General features: G+C 43.4%; 1 protein-coding gene across 10 annotated transcripts in view; it reads right to left on the bottom strand.

Moving 5' to 3' along the window:
- Positions 1-5,102: 5,102 nt before the first annotated feature.
- ANK2 (ankyrin 2) overlaps positions 5,103-16,489 on the bottom strand; it is a 165,652-nt gene continuing 154,265 nt past the window's right edge. For 5 of the 10 annotated variants that reach the window (XM_069855111.1, XM_069855109.1, XM_069855106.1 and 2 more), the window contains 6 exons: positions 14,333-14,618; positions 11,976-12,059; positions 11,160-11,324; positions 10,064-10,246; positions 9,027-9,118; positions 5,103-7,433 (listed from right to left, as the gene is read on the bottom strand). In XM_069855111.1, coding sequence (XP_069711212.1) covers positions 7,250-7,433; positions 9,027-9,118; positions 10,064-10,246; positions 11,160-11,324; positions 11,976-12,059; positions 14,333-14,618 — 994 coding nt within the window. In that variant the 3' untranslated portion in view covers positions 5,103-7,249. Of the gene's footprint in view, positions 7,434-9,026; positions 9,119-10,063; positions 10,247-11,159; positions 11,325-11,975; positions 12,060-12,489; positions 12,583-14,332; positions 14,619-16,489 lie in introns of all 10 variants that reach the window. The other 5 variants (XM_069855102.1, XM_069855105.1, XM_069855110.1 and 2 more) reach the window with 2 other exon arrangements.

Raw genomic sequence — 16,489 nt, 5'->3', positions numbered from 1 at the left:
GATGTTAGAAAGTGCCTATAGCTTCCATTTCCCAGTAGTGTTTCACTAACAGCAGCACATGTGGCTTTATATAAAAACTCTTGACACATAGGGCTGGATTCAGCCTCCAGGTGGGGTGCAGCCATGCCTCTTACCATAAAACCTTCTCTGAGCCTCATCATCTAAGGTACAAACAGTAGGGCAAGTACATTTGATCTCTTTTTTCTTTATCCCTCCTCCCCACCCACCCCTTTTCTTTTAAATTATCTCGGTTGACCTGAAGAAAATATTTTCTTGGCTATAAATATTAATAATTGTTGAACAATTTTAGTGCTTTACAGATCAGGAAGAAGGTATTTGAAATAAAACCCCTGATGTTTTGCTCTGGTCTGCTTGGAAGCACCAGTTTACAGTGTGTTTATGTCCTGTTTATGTTCCTCGCAGAAAGTGAACAGTGATGGGGCATAAAGGCTGTTTAAACAAATTTATACGTTCCCAAAGTATTCTGGTATCCTTGTTTTGCCTGGCTTTTACCATTGCTGTTGCAGGGTGAGAAATCTCTGTGTGTATAAGTAAATAGAACACACGTACTTTAGTTTGGAACTAAGGGCTGGGGAGTTTCTTGCTAATACTGGAGTATTTGACTTCAAAAAAATGGTAGGCTTGTTGTTTTTTCTGTTAAACACTGATGATTTGCTGCACTCTAGTGGCTATTCAATAAAGGTTTTATGTGGTGCCAGCTACAGACGAAGTTTATTCTGTCTGGCTTCAGAAAGGCTTAACCAGCTTTTATATGTTTGGGGTTTTTTTTAAAATTGCCCCCAGTTTTGCATGTAGCCTCAGAGGCAGAAATAAAAAAACTAACAGACACAAAGTCAAGCGGGCCGAGCAGCCTTGCAGAGGTGAGGCTGGTGTCTCTCACCCCTTCAGGAATGATGTTGCATTGAAATGGCAGGATGAGAGCCCTGTTGGCTGTGGCCAAAGGCGGAGCCCGCTCCTGTAGTGATGCAGCTGGCTGGGGCAGGGTAAAGGAGAAGACGCATTCCTCCAGATGCTTCTTGTGCTCTCCTCATAGTTCTTTTTAGTCTATTTGCATTATTTCGATTGCGTTAAAAAAACAGGATGATGTGGTGGCATGTGGGGTTGTTTTGGGATGTTGTCCCCTACCTTTCAACCAACTAGTCAGCATCTCGTTTCTCAGAGAGACAAAGGGAAGCTCTAAGGCGCTTAGGAGGAATGCTTGATCTTCAGCCTTGGAGCCTTTTGCAGCCACCTTTGTTTTACTGAATCCTATTACTCTGTAAGCTCCCGCTGTGGAGTCGTGCAGGTAGGAGAACATGGAGCTGAAGCTGTAGCGTTGCAAAGAGGAGGAGAGAGTGCTCATGGTCTGCTGAAATGTGAAGAGCAAAGCACAAACAAGTTAATGAACTGGATTGAGATATTTCTATGTGTCTTTCTTTGTTCTTACATCATTTTGGGGGGGGTTATTTTAATGTAGGAGAGAGTCCTTGTTGGATCTGTACCCTTCAGCTGTTTCTAAGTTGAGCATCCCCTAACCAAACGTAATCTTTTTCCCCTTGCCTTCCCTGCAAGGTCTATATTTACAACTGTATTAGTGCAGTAAAAGCTGTGGTATTGCACCACAAGTCTGGCTGGTTTTAAGCACACCACACGTTGCAGCTGCTGGTGGGTGCTGGTGCTTCAGTCACTTCAGTTGTATGTGGTTAAATGGTGTGCCTTTTTTACATTCATACCCCATAATTACTGGGAGGCAGGTTGACATGTTTTATCCTCGAGCTCAGCAGCAGCGATGTTTTGGCTCGTGTAATGGTCACTCAGGTATTGATTTAGTAAATACAGAAAGCTGGTGTCAGAGTCATCCAAACAAAGCTTAAGTCTCACCAAGAAGGACATCTGTGACTCCCTGACATTGATTTGACTTAGTGGATTTGAAAAGGGGGGAAAGGGAGTCACTCACTGAAATCAAAAAGCTGGTGTCCTCCTCAGGCATGCAGTGACCTGGAAATGTCGTGTTAGCTTTAATGGGATGTGTGTGTCCAGAGCTGTCTTGCCAGTATGTGCAGGTGGGTTTTCTGTGGGATGGTGGTTGTGCGGGTGCGTGCCCTTATTTCTTTGGGGTGTTCTTTAATACCTAAAGACGACTCAGCTCTGTGCACAGCCCTTGATCTTAGCCACGCTGTAGCGTGCTTGCAGAATGAGTGATATTCCTAGTATCCCTGCAATGCGACAGAAATACATTCCAGAATAGCTCACCATACTCCCTTTCAGTGTAGAGATCCCATTAAAGCAGCCTGTGTTTGATGCTCTCCTAGAGAGTATTAATTGCTCCCTTGCTGGTAGGAGCAGGAGGCAGCCCTGACAGGAGAAGTGGAGGTGGACTGTGCCCATTGCTGCTGTTCCTATGGAGAAGGTCAAACCTCGGAAGACAAACTAAGTCTGTGCAGGGGAGTGAAAAAGGGTGGCAAAGATTGAGGGTGTAGCTTCTTTCTCTGGTGTTGATGCTTCACTGGCAAAATTTACATGAACTGGTGTCCTCTTTACTAGCTATTTTGAGACCCGACTGCTGCTCTAGCTTTGGGATTTTCAAAAATGATGCTTCCTAGGGCAATGTTCTTGCAGCAGTTGAAAAGCTGGGGTACGGTGCAGAAGGAAAAGGTGATGATGCACTTGAATGGATTTGTGTTTATTTCCTCAGGGGAATATGCTGTTCTTTGAAATTGCTCACTAGCAAAGGCCTAAAATTATAGGCTTTGTGTGTGGAATAGATCTTGTACCTAAACAATTCATCATTCGTGTATGTATGTGATGAGCTGTTACCTGTAAATTCAGTCTTTCTGGGGCTTCTGGCTCATTTAATTCTTTGATTTGTAAATGAATGTGATCTAGCTCGCGTGATCTGGAAAGCACCCATGGGTCCTGCCAAGGAGCTCCACTTTCTGACCTGTTTTATGGAACAGGTCAACTAAATAAAAATCTCACTGGACCGATGTCTGCGATGATACGTTTGTTAGCAAAATGGGGATAAACTGGATTGGTACCATCCTATCACAGGATGAGGGGACAACTGTCACAGCTGGCACATGGCACTGTGTGGGTCACTCTATTTGGTTGGCAGTGAGCACCAAGATCATCAGAGATGTAAAAATGTGCTGAATAAATAGCTCCCTGCTGGTCATCGATCCAAACCATCGTCTTTTGGGGTTTGCTGGGGAATAGAGGCAGAAGATAGCAGAGGCTTTGCTAATAACACTCACATTTCTGAGCTGGCTTACAGAGCTGTGCAGTCAAGACTGGAAAAAGCTTGATCATACAAACCCTTTTTATAAAACTCTTTGGTGTTGTAAGTAGACTCTTTATGCTGTATATTTATATACAGAAACAAAGCGTTTCCTTTTTGCAAGGTGGAAAGGAAGTGTGAGCTAGTGCCCAAATTGCTGCTGCCACTTGTCACACACAAGGGTTAGTCCCTGGATTTAACAACTTACATTTGCTTTAAAAAATTAATTAATTAATGTGATTCCTAAAAGGAAAGGTGTTTTTGTGTATTATTTAGCAAACTGTCAGAAGTCTTTCAGGAGAATAGAGTTTCAGCAGCGTAGTGAATAGCGAGGTGGTGTTACAGCCACTACCGTTGTCCTACAACTGACACATTCTGATATGCATAGGTTGGAAGGAATAGACTTGTGTTTTTATCTGCTTTGTGGTAATGAGTAAATTTAATAGATCTGCAGGGAAAGAAAAAAAAAAATCACGCATGTTTTCATGTTTACCCAGTGCTGGGTTCTGCCTATTTGACCTCAGGCTACTGTCAGGGTAGTGTCTTGGAGGGGTGGTTTGCTTGTTGTGTGGGGGTTGTATTGTTTGATTATTGGGGTTCTTCTTAATACAGTTGTCTCTCACTGGGGAGAGAAGGGGGAAGAGAAGAAAAAGTCAGTAGGCTTTGGCTTAGGCACTCGCATCAAATATGCCAGTCTTGACATGGTCTTGCTCAGTCCGTCCCAACTGACTGACCTGTGGTTTGAGCCCATCCCTCCCTGCTCTGGGTGCAAGCTCTGCTCAGGGCTGAGCCATCCTGGGCTCAGCAGGGAGTTCAAGTGTGCCTCTCTCAGGGACCTTTTGTCCCTTCTTCTGGGAAGTTCAATGCCTTGGAATTGTATTGTGACAGATACAGAAACTGCTTACATTGATGGCTCAGCTGTAGGTTGGAGGACTCCTCCGACAGCTGTGACGGTAGCACATGAGGGAAGAGCAGAGTGGGGACGCTGCTGCAGGGTGACCTCTTACATGAGCCGGCGATCCAGCTGCACTAACAGGACTGTTAGAGGTTTATATTGCATAAATTTAAATTGGCAGCAAAACAGACTTCTCAGCGTTTTCTGTGCAGTAAAAGGATGTAGAATATGGCAGAATTTCACCCTAAGTTTTTCCTCCTTACCTTTCCTCTGGTTGAGAAACAATCAGTAGTGGGCACTGGACAAGTAATTAGTTGACTGTACGAAACAATCTGGGCATCCTTTGAAGGAAAATTCTGTAATTTCAGGCCCAATAAAATCACTAGAAAACCCAGGTAGATACCCTTTGACAAACTATTAAGAATGTTTTAAAATATATTCATATTTGACCATTATAATAGGCTGCCACTTACCAGTAAGTACCGAATAGCAGAATTCTCCTCCCACGTTAACAAGGGATAGGATGAGAGGAAACGGCCTCAAGTTGCACGAGGGCAGGTTTACAGTGGATATTATGGGAAATTTTTTCCCTGACAGAGTGGTGAAGCCCTGGCAGCGGCTGCTCAGGGCAGTGGTGGAGTCTCCATCCCTAGAGGGGTTCAAAAACATGTAGAGGTGGCACTTGGGGACAGGGTTCAGCAGGCACGGTGGGGCTGGACTGACAGCTGGACTGGATGAGCTGAGTGGGCTTTTCCAACCTTAACGATCCTATGAATTAATATATATAAAAAAATAAAATCAAGGATATATATCTCTCTATCTCCAGGAACTTGGTAGAGGGGAATTAAATTCTGATAGTTCAGTTAAGGGACCCAAGTGAGTGCCCTTCCTTTTTACGCTGCACTGGCAGTAAAAGAGAATGAGCCATGATTTCTACATTTAACACTTGTACATTTTTATTTAGTTAAATCAGCCATTGTACACATTGCAGCTATGTATTGTTAGTGTTGTATGTTTTTTTTTTAATTTTTAACTAATACATGCCCTCATAGATATATTCAATTAGTGTTATCACCATGGGAACAAGATGCTGATTCGTCAACTTAAAATTCACTTCTTCTCACAGTATTCAAGTTCTTTGATAACACAGCAAAAAATCAAAATAAGAGGTGAATAACCATTATGTTGTTACACAGAACATCATCTGCACCGCAAGTAACACAACAGAAATGCATTTCTTAGAGCCCCATCCTTGAAGATCATCCTGTGCTGTCTCCGACAATAAGGAAGCCGTGATGCCTTGTGAAATGTTCCATCATGGGTCTCATTTGGTTTGGCTGCCAAAACACTTTTTTTTCTTTTATTTTTTCCTCCTTTTTCCTACCTGCCCAAAAAAAAAGTGTTAGCATGGCACCTCAGGTTGTTTTGCCTGCAGGAAGCCAGAACTCCCAAGATGTTTTCATGCTTTCGGCATCGTTGCGTTATTGAGGAAGTGCCCTTGTTCTGAGCACTGAGTGAGTCATTAAAAAAACAAACCACCCCATAATCTAATCATAGAGGGCCAGATAAGCTTGGAAAAAGTATCAGGAGAGGATTTGGTTTACTCTGGTTTTGGGGATGCTTTTAAAAAATCAAATAGCTGTTTAAAAACATCTAGTTAGTGGGTGTGTATTATATATGCTAAAACCGTACAGAGCTCCCACCGTTAAATATTAAGGTATAGAACATCCAAAATGTCAGATCTCTATGTTCCCTTTTTGGAAAAATAAAAGTGCAGACATGCTGTCGTGGTTTTCAGAGGGTTGGCTTAGAAATATATATATATTATATATATAGGTAACAAAATATGAACAGAAACTGGCTTTCAAGGACCGTGAGCACTTTCCCTTTAAAAAACATGTGATTGGAGGATAAAAACTGCTCGCTCAGTGCTAAGAGGGCTAACAAGCTGACATGATTATTGGAGGGTTTGGTTTTGACCTTCAATGCCACATGCATGGATCGGATAAGAGGCAATCTTGATAAAACACGGTGAATTAATTACTCTCCTTGTATAGTGGGTAAGTCTGTCTCCCATAGTTATCTATAGTGCAGTGGCCAGCGGGAAGTACCACCAATAAGACAGTGTGGTTCGCTAAGCAGTGATGGAAACGGGAAACTACTGGAATTATAATTGTTTAATACACCCTGCCACATGTCCAGATCTAAAAGATTTTAATACCGTATGCAAATGTGCCATAGATATAGCTGCTAGCAAGTTGGTTACCTAATTGGGTATTCTTTTTTACTATTATTATTATTTTCTGTTTCTGGAAATCTCTCGGTGGCTGTCCGAAGGTCTCAGAAGCGTTAATGGCCACAGTCAGCTGTTCCTGCATGAGAACAGCTGTATTTCCAGGTTTTCAGCCTGACTCTTAGAGCCTTTAACTATAATAGATCCCTAAACTGGAAGTCTGATGGATGCAGTAGATCTGCCACGCTTCCTCCTTGGTCAGTCTGTATTTGCAGTCGATTGTGTTAAGGTTATTAATTGCTGCTCAGCAGTGTCAATAGACCTTGCAATCCATGATGCTAATTGTAGTCACAGGCAGTGTGTTGTCTGCAGTCTTGTAAGTCCACGTCCTCTTGCTATATACAGTTTACACGTTAACTCCCTTTTTTTTTTTTTACGATGCATGTACATAGTCACTTGAAGAGGCCTGTAGATGAAGTTGGCTTGACAAATGCAATTTTGTGAAGCTAGTGCAGAAGCAAAGGAACAGCAAGAAGTGGTGATGCTGACAAATTCCCAGTACAGCACAAAGACGACGATTGGGTGGATAAATCATCCTGAATGGAGGATGCTATCTTTGGTCACAAATTAGCTTACAGGGTAAAAAAAAAAACAAACAAACAAACAACAAAAACCCAAAATCAAATACAGGGCCGGGGGTGAGAAATTAATTTGCTGCATCTGCACAAGTAGAAATGGCAGTGTCATCCAGTGATCAGGTAGGAAATAACGTCTACACCTAGAGAAGATGAATGCTGCGCATGGGACGGATCGTTATGTGGTGGTGTTGAGGGGTGGCAGCTTCTCACTTCGCCTCCTGTTTCCAGTCCTCTCTGCAGAAGTGTCTAAGAAGCTGCTGGAGGTCGTGTTGGAGGTCATCCCGGGGTAGTGCTTCTGGTGTGTCTTCCAGCTCTTCTATGTGAACATGTTTTCCATACCGATCCTTCATCACAGTCCTCTTCTGCGTGCTGGCTTTACTTAGTGTTGTCCTGAAACATAATAAATGAGAAAACTGTCTTTAAAAGCCTGCAGTTCCCGAAGGTTTTAAAAAATGCTCCTTCGCAGCTGCAGTTTAAGGCCCTTTCATCTCAAATAACCTGAGCAGAACCATAGCCGACAGTTTAAGTGAGCTACTGAGTTCAGATATTCATTATGCATTCTGAATACACCACACAGCACTTGCCTTTCATGATGTAAACTAACAACAAATCACCTCAATACGCTGATTAAGCACACAGTTGAGATGCCCAGCAAAACCATGCTGCAACACACAGCCATGCAACATATGCTGAAATTCACACAAGGCTCCCATTTGCGATATTTAACTTAAACATACAGAGTTGTTGGGTACAACACTGATTTAAGCTGATTGAACACTTACTTCTGAAAAAGTCATAAGAGCCTGTAAAGCTACGTTTGTGGTAATCTCGCGTCCTACGCTATCCTGTTACTCTCTTACATCGTTAGAACCATCTCACTGTTATTTGTTTGAACGTTAAACTTAACCAAGTCCCTTCCAGATGTAGGCAAACAAATCCAGTTGTCATAGGAGAGTTGGGTGGGTCTTGCTTAGCCTTACCCGTAGCCCAGTTTTTGGTCCTTGATAAGAGGATCACATGAAGCCAAGCATGCTTGGAAATTCCTGTGTGCTCAGCCAGGAATAGCTTGATTTTTATCAGACAGCTGACGCGTCTTAATTTGCCCTGGAGGACCAAAAGGTCCCTCTGTTAGACGGAGTACTCCAACAGGAATGCTCACACTTCATCCCAACGCAGATGGCATTCTTGTATCATCTCCTACGGAATCTGGCCAGTACCAGGTCGGGCCAGGATGGTGTTTGCTTCCTTCAGAGCAGCTTGTGCAGTGTTCTCCACTGGGGTGTAAGTGTTTATAACAGGTGAGAGCTTTGGCTGCTGCCAAACAGAGCTCACACAGCATCAACATTTTCTCTTTTTCCCCTACTGGCCCCTTCAGCAAGTTGGCTGGGAGTAGCAAGAGATTGGGAGGGCACGTGGCCAGGAGGGCTGACCCCAGCTGGCCAAAGGGATATTCCACACTATATGGAATCATGCTTAGCCCTAAAAACAGGGGGTAAAGGCAAAAGCTGAGGGGTAGGAGGTTACATCTTCCAAAGTGATAATTGCTCAGCAACTAGCTGGACAGCTATTAGTCTTCTTGTGGGGGGTGGTGAGTGATTGCCTTTGCTAGTTTGTTCTTCCCTCTTCCCTTCACTCATTAAACTCTCTTCATTCAACCCCCTGGTTTTCTTAGTGCGTTGTTCCTGTTCTCTACCCCATTCCACTGTGGGACAGGAGGCTTGGGGAGCGGCTGTGTGGTGCTGGGCTGCTGGCCAGGATGGATGCACCACAACCCTCTTGACCGAGTCTTTCCAAGTGAATGTAGACCCCTGCGGCGCATGCAGCCCTTCATGTTACAGAATGTTAGCAGGAATCTTTAGTACTTTTGCAAATAAAGCTTTAAATGCTACCAGTGCCTCCACTTCAGGCACTTGCTTAAATGCACTCAGGTATAAGTTTGTTAATCCTTTTCTAGTAACAGTTCCTTGACATGCCAAGCCAAACCTTTTAATCACTGAGCCATCCTCTCTCGTGATTTCTTTCTCTACTAAAGCAGGAAGTTGAACTTTCATGTGGTTACCTGTATAGCTCAGAGCCTCAAAGTAAAACATAAACTTCACATTAAAACAAACCCCAGAAACCTAGGACAGAAGATAATTGCTCTTCATTAATACAAAGCACTAAGGTATGAAGTTGAACACTGAGAAAATGATGAATAGGCAAATAAAGGAAGCATCTGCCTGTCACTTGCATCCTTTCAAATACTACTCAAATTTACAGAGCAATTAATTTATTGTGCGGGATAGTTTCATTTTACTAATAATTGTATGGAAGCATTTCTTGGTGCTTTCTTTTCAACTCTGAAGAAGCCCAACTCAAGGCCTGGCATACAGGCCTGACATATGATACTTTGTCAAAGTGCAAAAACAAACCAACTACTTACGTTGGACACAAAACTCTTATCCACGTGAATCTTTAAGGCATGTTTTACACATGTTATTGGAAGGGAAAACAGAAGGGATTAAGAGCGTAGTGCTATCAGTTCCGTATAGAAAAAAACTACATTAATTCAATATCGCTTTTGTATTACTAAAATGTCTAAACTGATCAGAAAAAGCCTAAAACCAGGAAAGGCACTAATGAGCTGGTAGCGATTTCTTCCTTCCCAGGACACACACATCAGTTTACCCAGAGAACAGACTTCACTCTATCAGTTTCTAATGTTAGCTCCACGTGTGGTAATATATGAATGAATTTTCTTTGCCAGTAACCACACAAGCGGTTTCTAACAATTTTACTCAAAGTCTCCATAGGGTTTGGGGTTGGTTTTTTTTGGAATTTTAAAATGTTTCATAGCTAATTCTGTAATGTTTGCTTCCCACATGCACACTTTGAACACTAACCCATTCAAATAACAACAAGGGTTTATATGCAGGAGCTGAGTATGATGCTTCACCAACAAACCTTTCAACAGAGCAGAACTTGTCCCCAGCTACGTTGTGGCACTTGTGTTAATATTTATATTTAAAAGGCATTTTTACCTCTTCAAAGTCCTCTTTGGCTGACGGAAGATCAGTAGCTAAGCTGGCATCCCCCAGGTGTTTCTCCGTTCTCTCTCCTTGCACTACAGTGGTTTTTATGACTTTGCTGACCTTCCGGCCTTCCACTGGTTCGGACTGGAATTTGGAGGCACTGGGCAAAACTGAAGGTTCAGACAGGGTCACCTGTAAGGTTAAAAAGCAGAAATGTACTGGGTATGAATTACATAATGGACACTAACGAAGCTTTGGGTTACTCTGTCAAGAGACCAGAATACCCGGAGAAAGTGATAAACTTGCTTTTACATGGCAAAATACAGATTTAATGTATATGGGTTCCATGTGATAAAGAGTAGTTCAGGTATGGTCAGCTAACCGAAAAAGAATCGCTTTGTTTTCTTGTTACCTTACTCCTAGGGAATTAATTTTGATGATTAACTCTGGCAAGAGAGAACTGTAATCATGTTCATGGCATTTCTAATGGCCGGGCTGCTGAACGCAACCCCTCTTACTGCTTCTGGCCCTCTGTCAAAGCCTCAATTGTGCCAATACAAACATCTGTACATTGTCAACCAAGGCATAAAAACATAAACTGAGAAGTACTTACCTTTTCAGGTTGTTTTTTGCTTTTAAATCTCCTGGATCTACAGTACTACTTCTTTTTTTTACCCTCTTCAAGACAAAGAACGCAGCAGTAAGATAAACTTAATACACCTGTATAGTTCTAGAAGGGCTGAGTTGTAGAAACCTAGAGAACATCAGATCATTTCACAGCAACATTCACTGATTTTCTTAGTAGATTAAGAGCTAAAATAAATGTATAGATTTGCCATTTATCTCTGTCATCTTCATATGAAGCTGCTTTCTTTATGAACTTGTTATTCCTCATAAATCACAGAATCTGTATCTTGACTTATTTTCATAGAAAACTGCCCTTTTTCCCTACCCGCCTCCTGCCTTTCCCCTGAGACCTTTCCATGTGCAAGAAAGCTTTTGAAAGTGTCATTCAGAACTGAGCATTGTTGGTGTGACTGAGATGCAAGGATGCTGTTGATGTACTGCTGCTTTGCACCACTGCAAGGCAAGGAGAAGACCTGACCTCTGACTGTTCACTGTCGCTCTTCAGCACAACCCGTTTTACAACTTTGGAATAGCCATCTCCTTCTTCAACAGTGACAGGATTTTGTGGTGTTCCTTGCACGAGGACTTCCTCTTTTTCTGTGCCATCTGGAGAAACATATCGCCGGATGATCTTTCTAGTGACCTGAAGGAACGAAATACAGCTCTCTAATTCTCTAAGACCAATTCTCTGAGCACCGAGTGGTCGGATAGAGCAAGGAGTGCAGAAGTTCCTCTTCCACCTCCATGCTGTGCAGAATTCGCAGGGTCTGACAAAGCTTATTTTATGAGGCCATCACACCAATGAGTATCTAGATCCTTTGTGCCATAAAAACAGAACAGGACGTACAGATACAGAAGTACAGGAACCTGTTTAGGCACAGCTGAGGGATATTTTGAAGATCTAAAGACTCGATTTGGATGACCCTTGCAGACCTAGGCCTTCATTAATACGTGATCTTAGATAAAATTGTGGTGGCCTGACTTTTCCATTTTTTAACAGAAAAGCTCTGTTTCTCAGAAATGTGGATCTGTGCAGAATTTTCAGTGTCTTTAAGTGCAAAAATTAACAAAGTATATCATCTTAAGTTAAAAACTGTAAAACAGAATGATCTTGCAAATCAAAATAAGTCTTCAAACTTCGGAATCTCTCATGAACAGAAATTCCAACTCCTTCCATGCTCTACTCTTAAAAATCATGCCCCTTCACAGAAGGAAATTTGTCATGGATGTGGATGTGTTTATCCTTCCTTTTATAGGGCAGTACGAAGGTGGCAAGGGGCATAACTGACAATACCTTCTTTACCACTGTGTGGCCATGTTCATCTGTGTATTGCTCTTCTGTGACTGTTTCTGGTGGCATGTCAGGCATACTATCAGCCTGTACAACAAAGAACAAAGTTTTATGAAGTAAGGTCTTCAAGTAGGTAACTTTAAGCTCTTCTAGAACGTGTTAATTGGTTAAAGAATGAAAAAATCGAGATACACTAGGAAAAAATTTGTTCCACAAACTTAGAAAGGCATGCAAAGACAAGTTACGGCAAATATGTGTTAGTTGATCGTGTTCTGTATGGGGCTGGGAAGTCTTCACCCTCCTCCTGTGGAGGCATCAAACAGAGTATAGAGCTGGTTAGCAGTGTTGCTATAATCCTCCCTTCCAGAGAAGGTTTGCAAATGGCTTATCCAATGCCCGTGCATCACTCGGGAGCATTCCCGGCTCAGGTGAGATGCCAGCCCAGTGGGCAGCACGCCTCAAGGTGTTACTGGGGCCCTGTCACCACAGGCTCGTGCAATCATTCCACACTCGGTACCTGAATAATCACCCGGCGACGAATGACTCTGGTAGTGACCATCTCATCCTCATCCGAGCTGATCTCCAGCTCACCTAACTCCTCTGCTAACTCCTAGAGGAAGCGTGGAAGTAGGGCTCTGTTTTACGTGGTAGGATGAGTACTTACAGGTTCTGTCTTCTTTTTATCTAAAATTATCTTCACTTCTGAAAATTTCTGCTTTTAGGACGCTGGCCTCTTACCTGGCTTTAACCTGTGGAACCCTAATGCGGGATGGGAGGCTTTAGCCACATGACTATGCACTAGCTGTTCATTTGCGTAGTAAAAAAGGATGGATCTTCGTGGTACTACCTCTATAGGATGCTCTTAGTGGTCTTGGTCCTCTCAGGGTGCCAGGGACAAGCCTGAGACTTGTGGTTGCAGGTGGCCTAGAAGGTATTACTAACACCAACTCTGGAATTCATACATATTGCATGTGGGTTCTGTTTTAATTACACAGAAATTTATAAGAAAGCCTTTTAATCTTCCATACTCGGATGTATATAGTAGAGCACAGAGACAATTTATCTAGAGGATAAAATATAAACAGCAGTGGCACTGGAAAGATCAAGAAAAATTACTAACAAGTGTTGAGGTCCCCTCTCCTGCATAGGGAAGAATTAAAATTGTAAATAAAGAGGTCAGAAGGCAAAGAGAAGCTGAACAGAACTACTTGGGAAATATCGATGGTATAAAAGCGTAAAGGGGAAAATAAAGAAGGGGAGGGTTTGTTTCTTATTGGTAGTGCTGGTTGTTGTTTTACTTTAATAGAGGAACTGGAGGGACAAAGCAGTACTTTATCTTTGAGTGCAGCCTTTCCCTTGAGAGCAGCTGTTGTGTTGAGTCCTACTGTAGCTGATCGCCCAGCTACTGAGTTACCCTTTGCATTTTATGTTCAGCCTTTTCCTGAGATCCCCAAGCTCTGAAACTCTTCATCCCAGAGGCAGCACATGTGGCAACATACACAGCAAAGAAATAAGAGTCTGTTTCTAGGGGAATTTCTGCTTCCTTTCTCTGCTCCAACTTCACTGATAAAACTAATCTCCTAGCCAATTATGCCTTCTCCTCTTCTTCCACTTAGAACAGGCAAAGAAAGCTGTTTATTCTTAAATGTTTATCTACCAAGCAATTTAAATCCCCCACTAAAAGCCATTTCTTTCATTGCTTCCTGACATCCTCCCCTCTCCAAACACTGCAGTAAGGCTCCTTTGTCATACACAACGAAATTACCCACCTAAAGTAGTTTTTGTTCTTCTCCTCCACCTCCTGTCTCTGTTTCTCTTTGCTGCCTGCACACTACACAAACATCATTCTCCAGTTCTTTTCTTCCAGTACATCCTTAGTACTCCGCACCGTACATCCTGCTGCCTCCCTTCCATCTTACCAGTCTTACAGTATTTTTCATGTTGTTCTTGATGCTGCTCTGGGCTGGTCTTGCCTTTATTCATAAGCATTTAACATTACTGCTTTGTCTTTCATTACATCTGTTCTTCAGCTTTCACTTGTACGTGGTCTGTTTCTGCACCCATTATTTACACCGATTCTCTCTCGTGTGGGTGAATAGAACTATCACAGATCAAAGGACAGATAAGGGCAGCAGAACTAGAAACACACTGTAGACTTTAGGACCTGGGGTTTGCTTCTGCTTTCAAAGCCCTCTACACAAAGGAATTCAGCTAACCTTTGTCACCACGGAGGGAAGCAGAGAAGATTCAGTTGTAGATGAGTTAATTAGGCCAATTAAAAATATTCCCATCTTAATGAACAAGTGAGACTAAAATTTGTTTTCTTGTGTCAAATACTTTGAGGCAAGGTTGGTATTTACCTTTTCTAAAGATTCCTCTTCATAGCCTCTTCCAAACTTTTCTGCCTGCTCATCAGTTGACTCCACTATGACGAGACTAGTTCTCCTTGGAGGGGGGTCATCCTGGTGAGGCTGGGGCTCCTCGGGCTCTTGGACGATGGGAGAGTCGCCTCTCTCAGCAGGTGATGGGGGCTGTAGGGATGTTTTTTCTGTCTCCTCCTTTGCTGCGCTGACGTGTGCAGATTTTCCGCTTGCTGCCATTCCAGTCCCTGATGCTGCAGACTGATCCGTTCCTGGAGTTGTGACACTGTGAATTACAGGTTTGAGGAAAGTTACTACCGTGCAGTCCTTTCCAGTTTGCATAAACAGAACATTATGCATGGATTAAATATTGCTACATCATGCGCCATTTAGCAAAGCACAGAAATAACCAATACTCCTTGACAATAACTCCAGAGCAATCTGGGTGGAAGTCCCTCTCATCTTCCTGATCCATGTATGTTACTATGCAACATACACAAAGTTACTACATATATGTATGTAAATGCCCTGTTTTTCTGTTGCATATGGGTGAATAATAGTGACTTCAGATATTAAGCTGACTCCCATCTGAATTTTATAAGGTAACCTTATTACTCTGATGCTACCTTGAAACGGTCACTTCTGATCTGCACTAATTGTGGGAGACTTCAATCTGCCTGATATCTGCTGGGTGTACAACACAGCAGAAAGGAAGCAGTCTAGGAGGTTCCTGGAGTGCGTGGGAGATAACTTCCTTGCACAGTTGGTGAATGAACCAACCAGGGAAGGTGCCCTCCTGGACCTCCTGTTGGTGAACAGAGAAGGCCTTGTAGGGGATGTGGCGGTAGGTGGACGCCTAGGACTAAGCGACCATGAGATTATAAAATTTTCTGTTCTAGGTGAAGTGAAGAGGGTGGTTAGCAAGACGGTAACATTAAATTTCCAGAGGGCAGACTTTGATCTCTTCAGCAGGCTGGTTGGTGAAGTCTCATGGGAGACAGTACTCAAGGGCAAGGGAGCCCAGGAGGGCTGGGAGCTCTTCAAAGGGGTGGTCCTAGCAGCTCAGGAGAAAGCCATCCCCGTGGTCCGGAAAAAAAGCCGGCAGGGGAGAAAGCCAGCTTGGTTGAATAGAGAGATCTTGAGGGATATCAAGAAGAAAAGAAATGTTTATGGCCTCTGGAAGAAGGGACAGGCCTCTTGGGTGGACTACAGGAGGGAAGTGAGATTGTGTAGGAAAAAAGTCAGAAGGGCTAAGGCTCAGCTAGAAATTGGATTGGCCAAGTCAGTGAAAGATAACAAAAAATCTTTCTACAAATATATAAATAATAAAAGGCGGACTAGGGAGACCATACAGTCCCTATTGGACACAGAAGGGACAACAGTAACAGGGGATGAGGAAAAGGCTGAGGTACTTAATGCCTTCTTTGCCTCAGTCTTTAGTCGTAAGGAGGGTCGTTCCGCCTGTGTACAAACCCAGGAGCTAGAGGAGCAAAATGAGGCTCCCATGATCCAAGAGGAGGTGGTCAGAGCCTTGCTAGCCCGACTGGACAGTCACAAGTCTATGGGGCCGGACGGGATTCACCCTAGGGTACTGAAGGAGCTGGCGGATGTGCTGGCCAAACCCCTTTCCATCATCTTCCAACAGTCCTGGAAGACTGGGGAAGTCCCACTGGACTGGAGGCTGGCTGATGTTGTGCCCATCTACAAAAAGGGCCGCAGGGAGGACCCAGGAAACTACAGGCCTGTCAGTCTGACCTCAGTGCCAGGGAAAGTCATGGAACAGGTGATCTTGAGTGCTATCATGAAGCACATGCAAGAGAACCGGGTGATCAGGCCCAGTCAACATGGGTTCACAAAAGGCAGGTCTTGCCAGACTAACCTGATCGCCTTCTATGACAAAGTGACCCGGCTACTGGATGAGGGAAAGGCTGTGGATGTATCTTCCTGGACTTCAGCAAAGCCTTTGACACAGTTTCTCACAGCGTTCTGCTTGAGAAACTGTCAGCCTCTGGGCTGGACAGGCGCACACTCTCCTGGGTGGAAAACTGGTTGGATGGCCGGGCCCAGAGAGTGGTGGTAAATGGTGTGAAATCCAGCTGGAGGCCAGTGACAAGTGGGGTTCCCCAGGGCTCAGTGCTGGGTCCAGCCCTGTTCAAT

Source organism: Phaenicophaeus curvirostris, chromosome 4, assembly GCF_032191515.1.
Source record: "Phaenicophaeus curvirostris isolate KB17595 chromosome 4, BPBGC_Pcur_1.0, whole genome shotgun sequence".
In the NCBI taxonomy this organism is placed as follows: Eukaryota; Metazoa; Chordata; class Aves; order Cuculiformes; family Cuculidae; genus Phaenicophaeus; species Phaenicophaeus curvirostris.
This window is presented reverse-complemented; position numbering and strand designations above follow the sequence as displayed.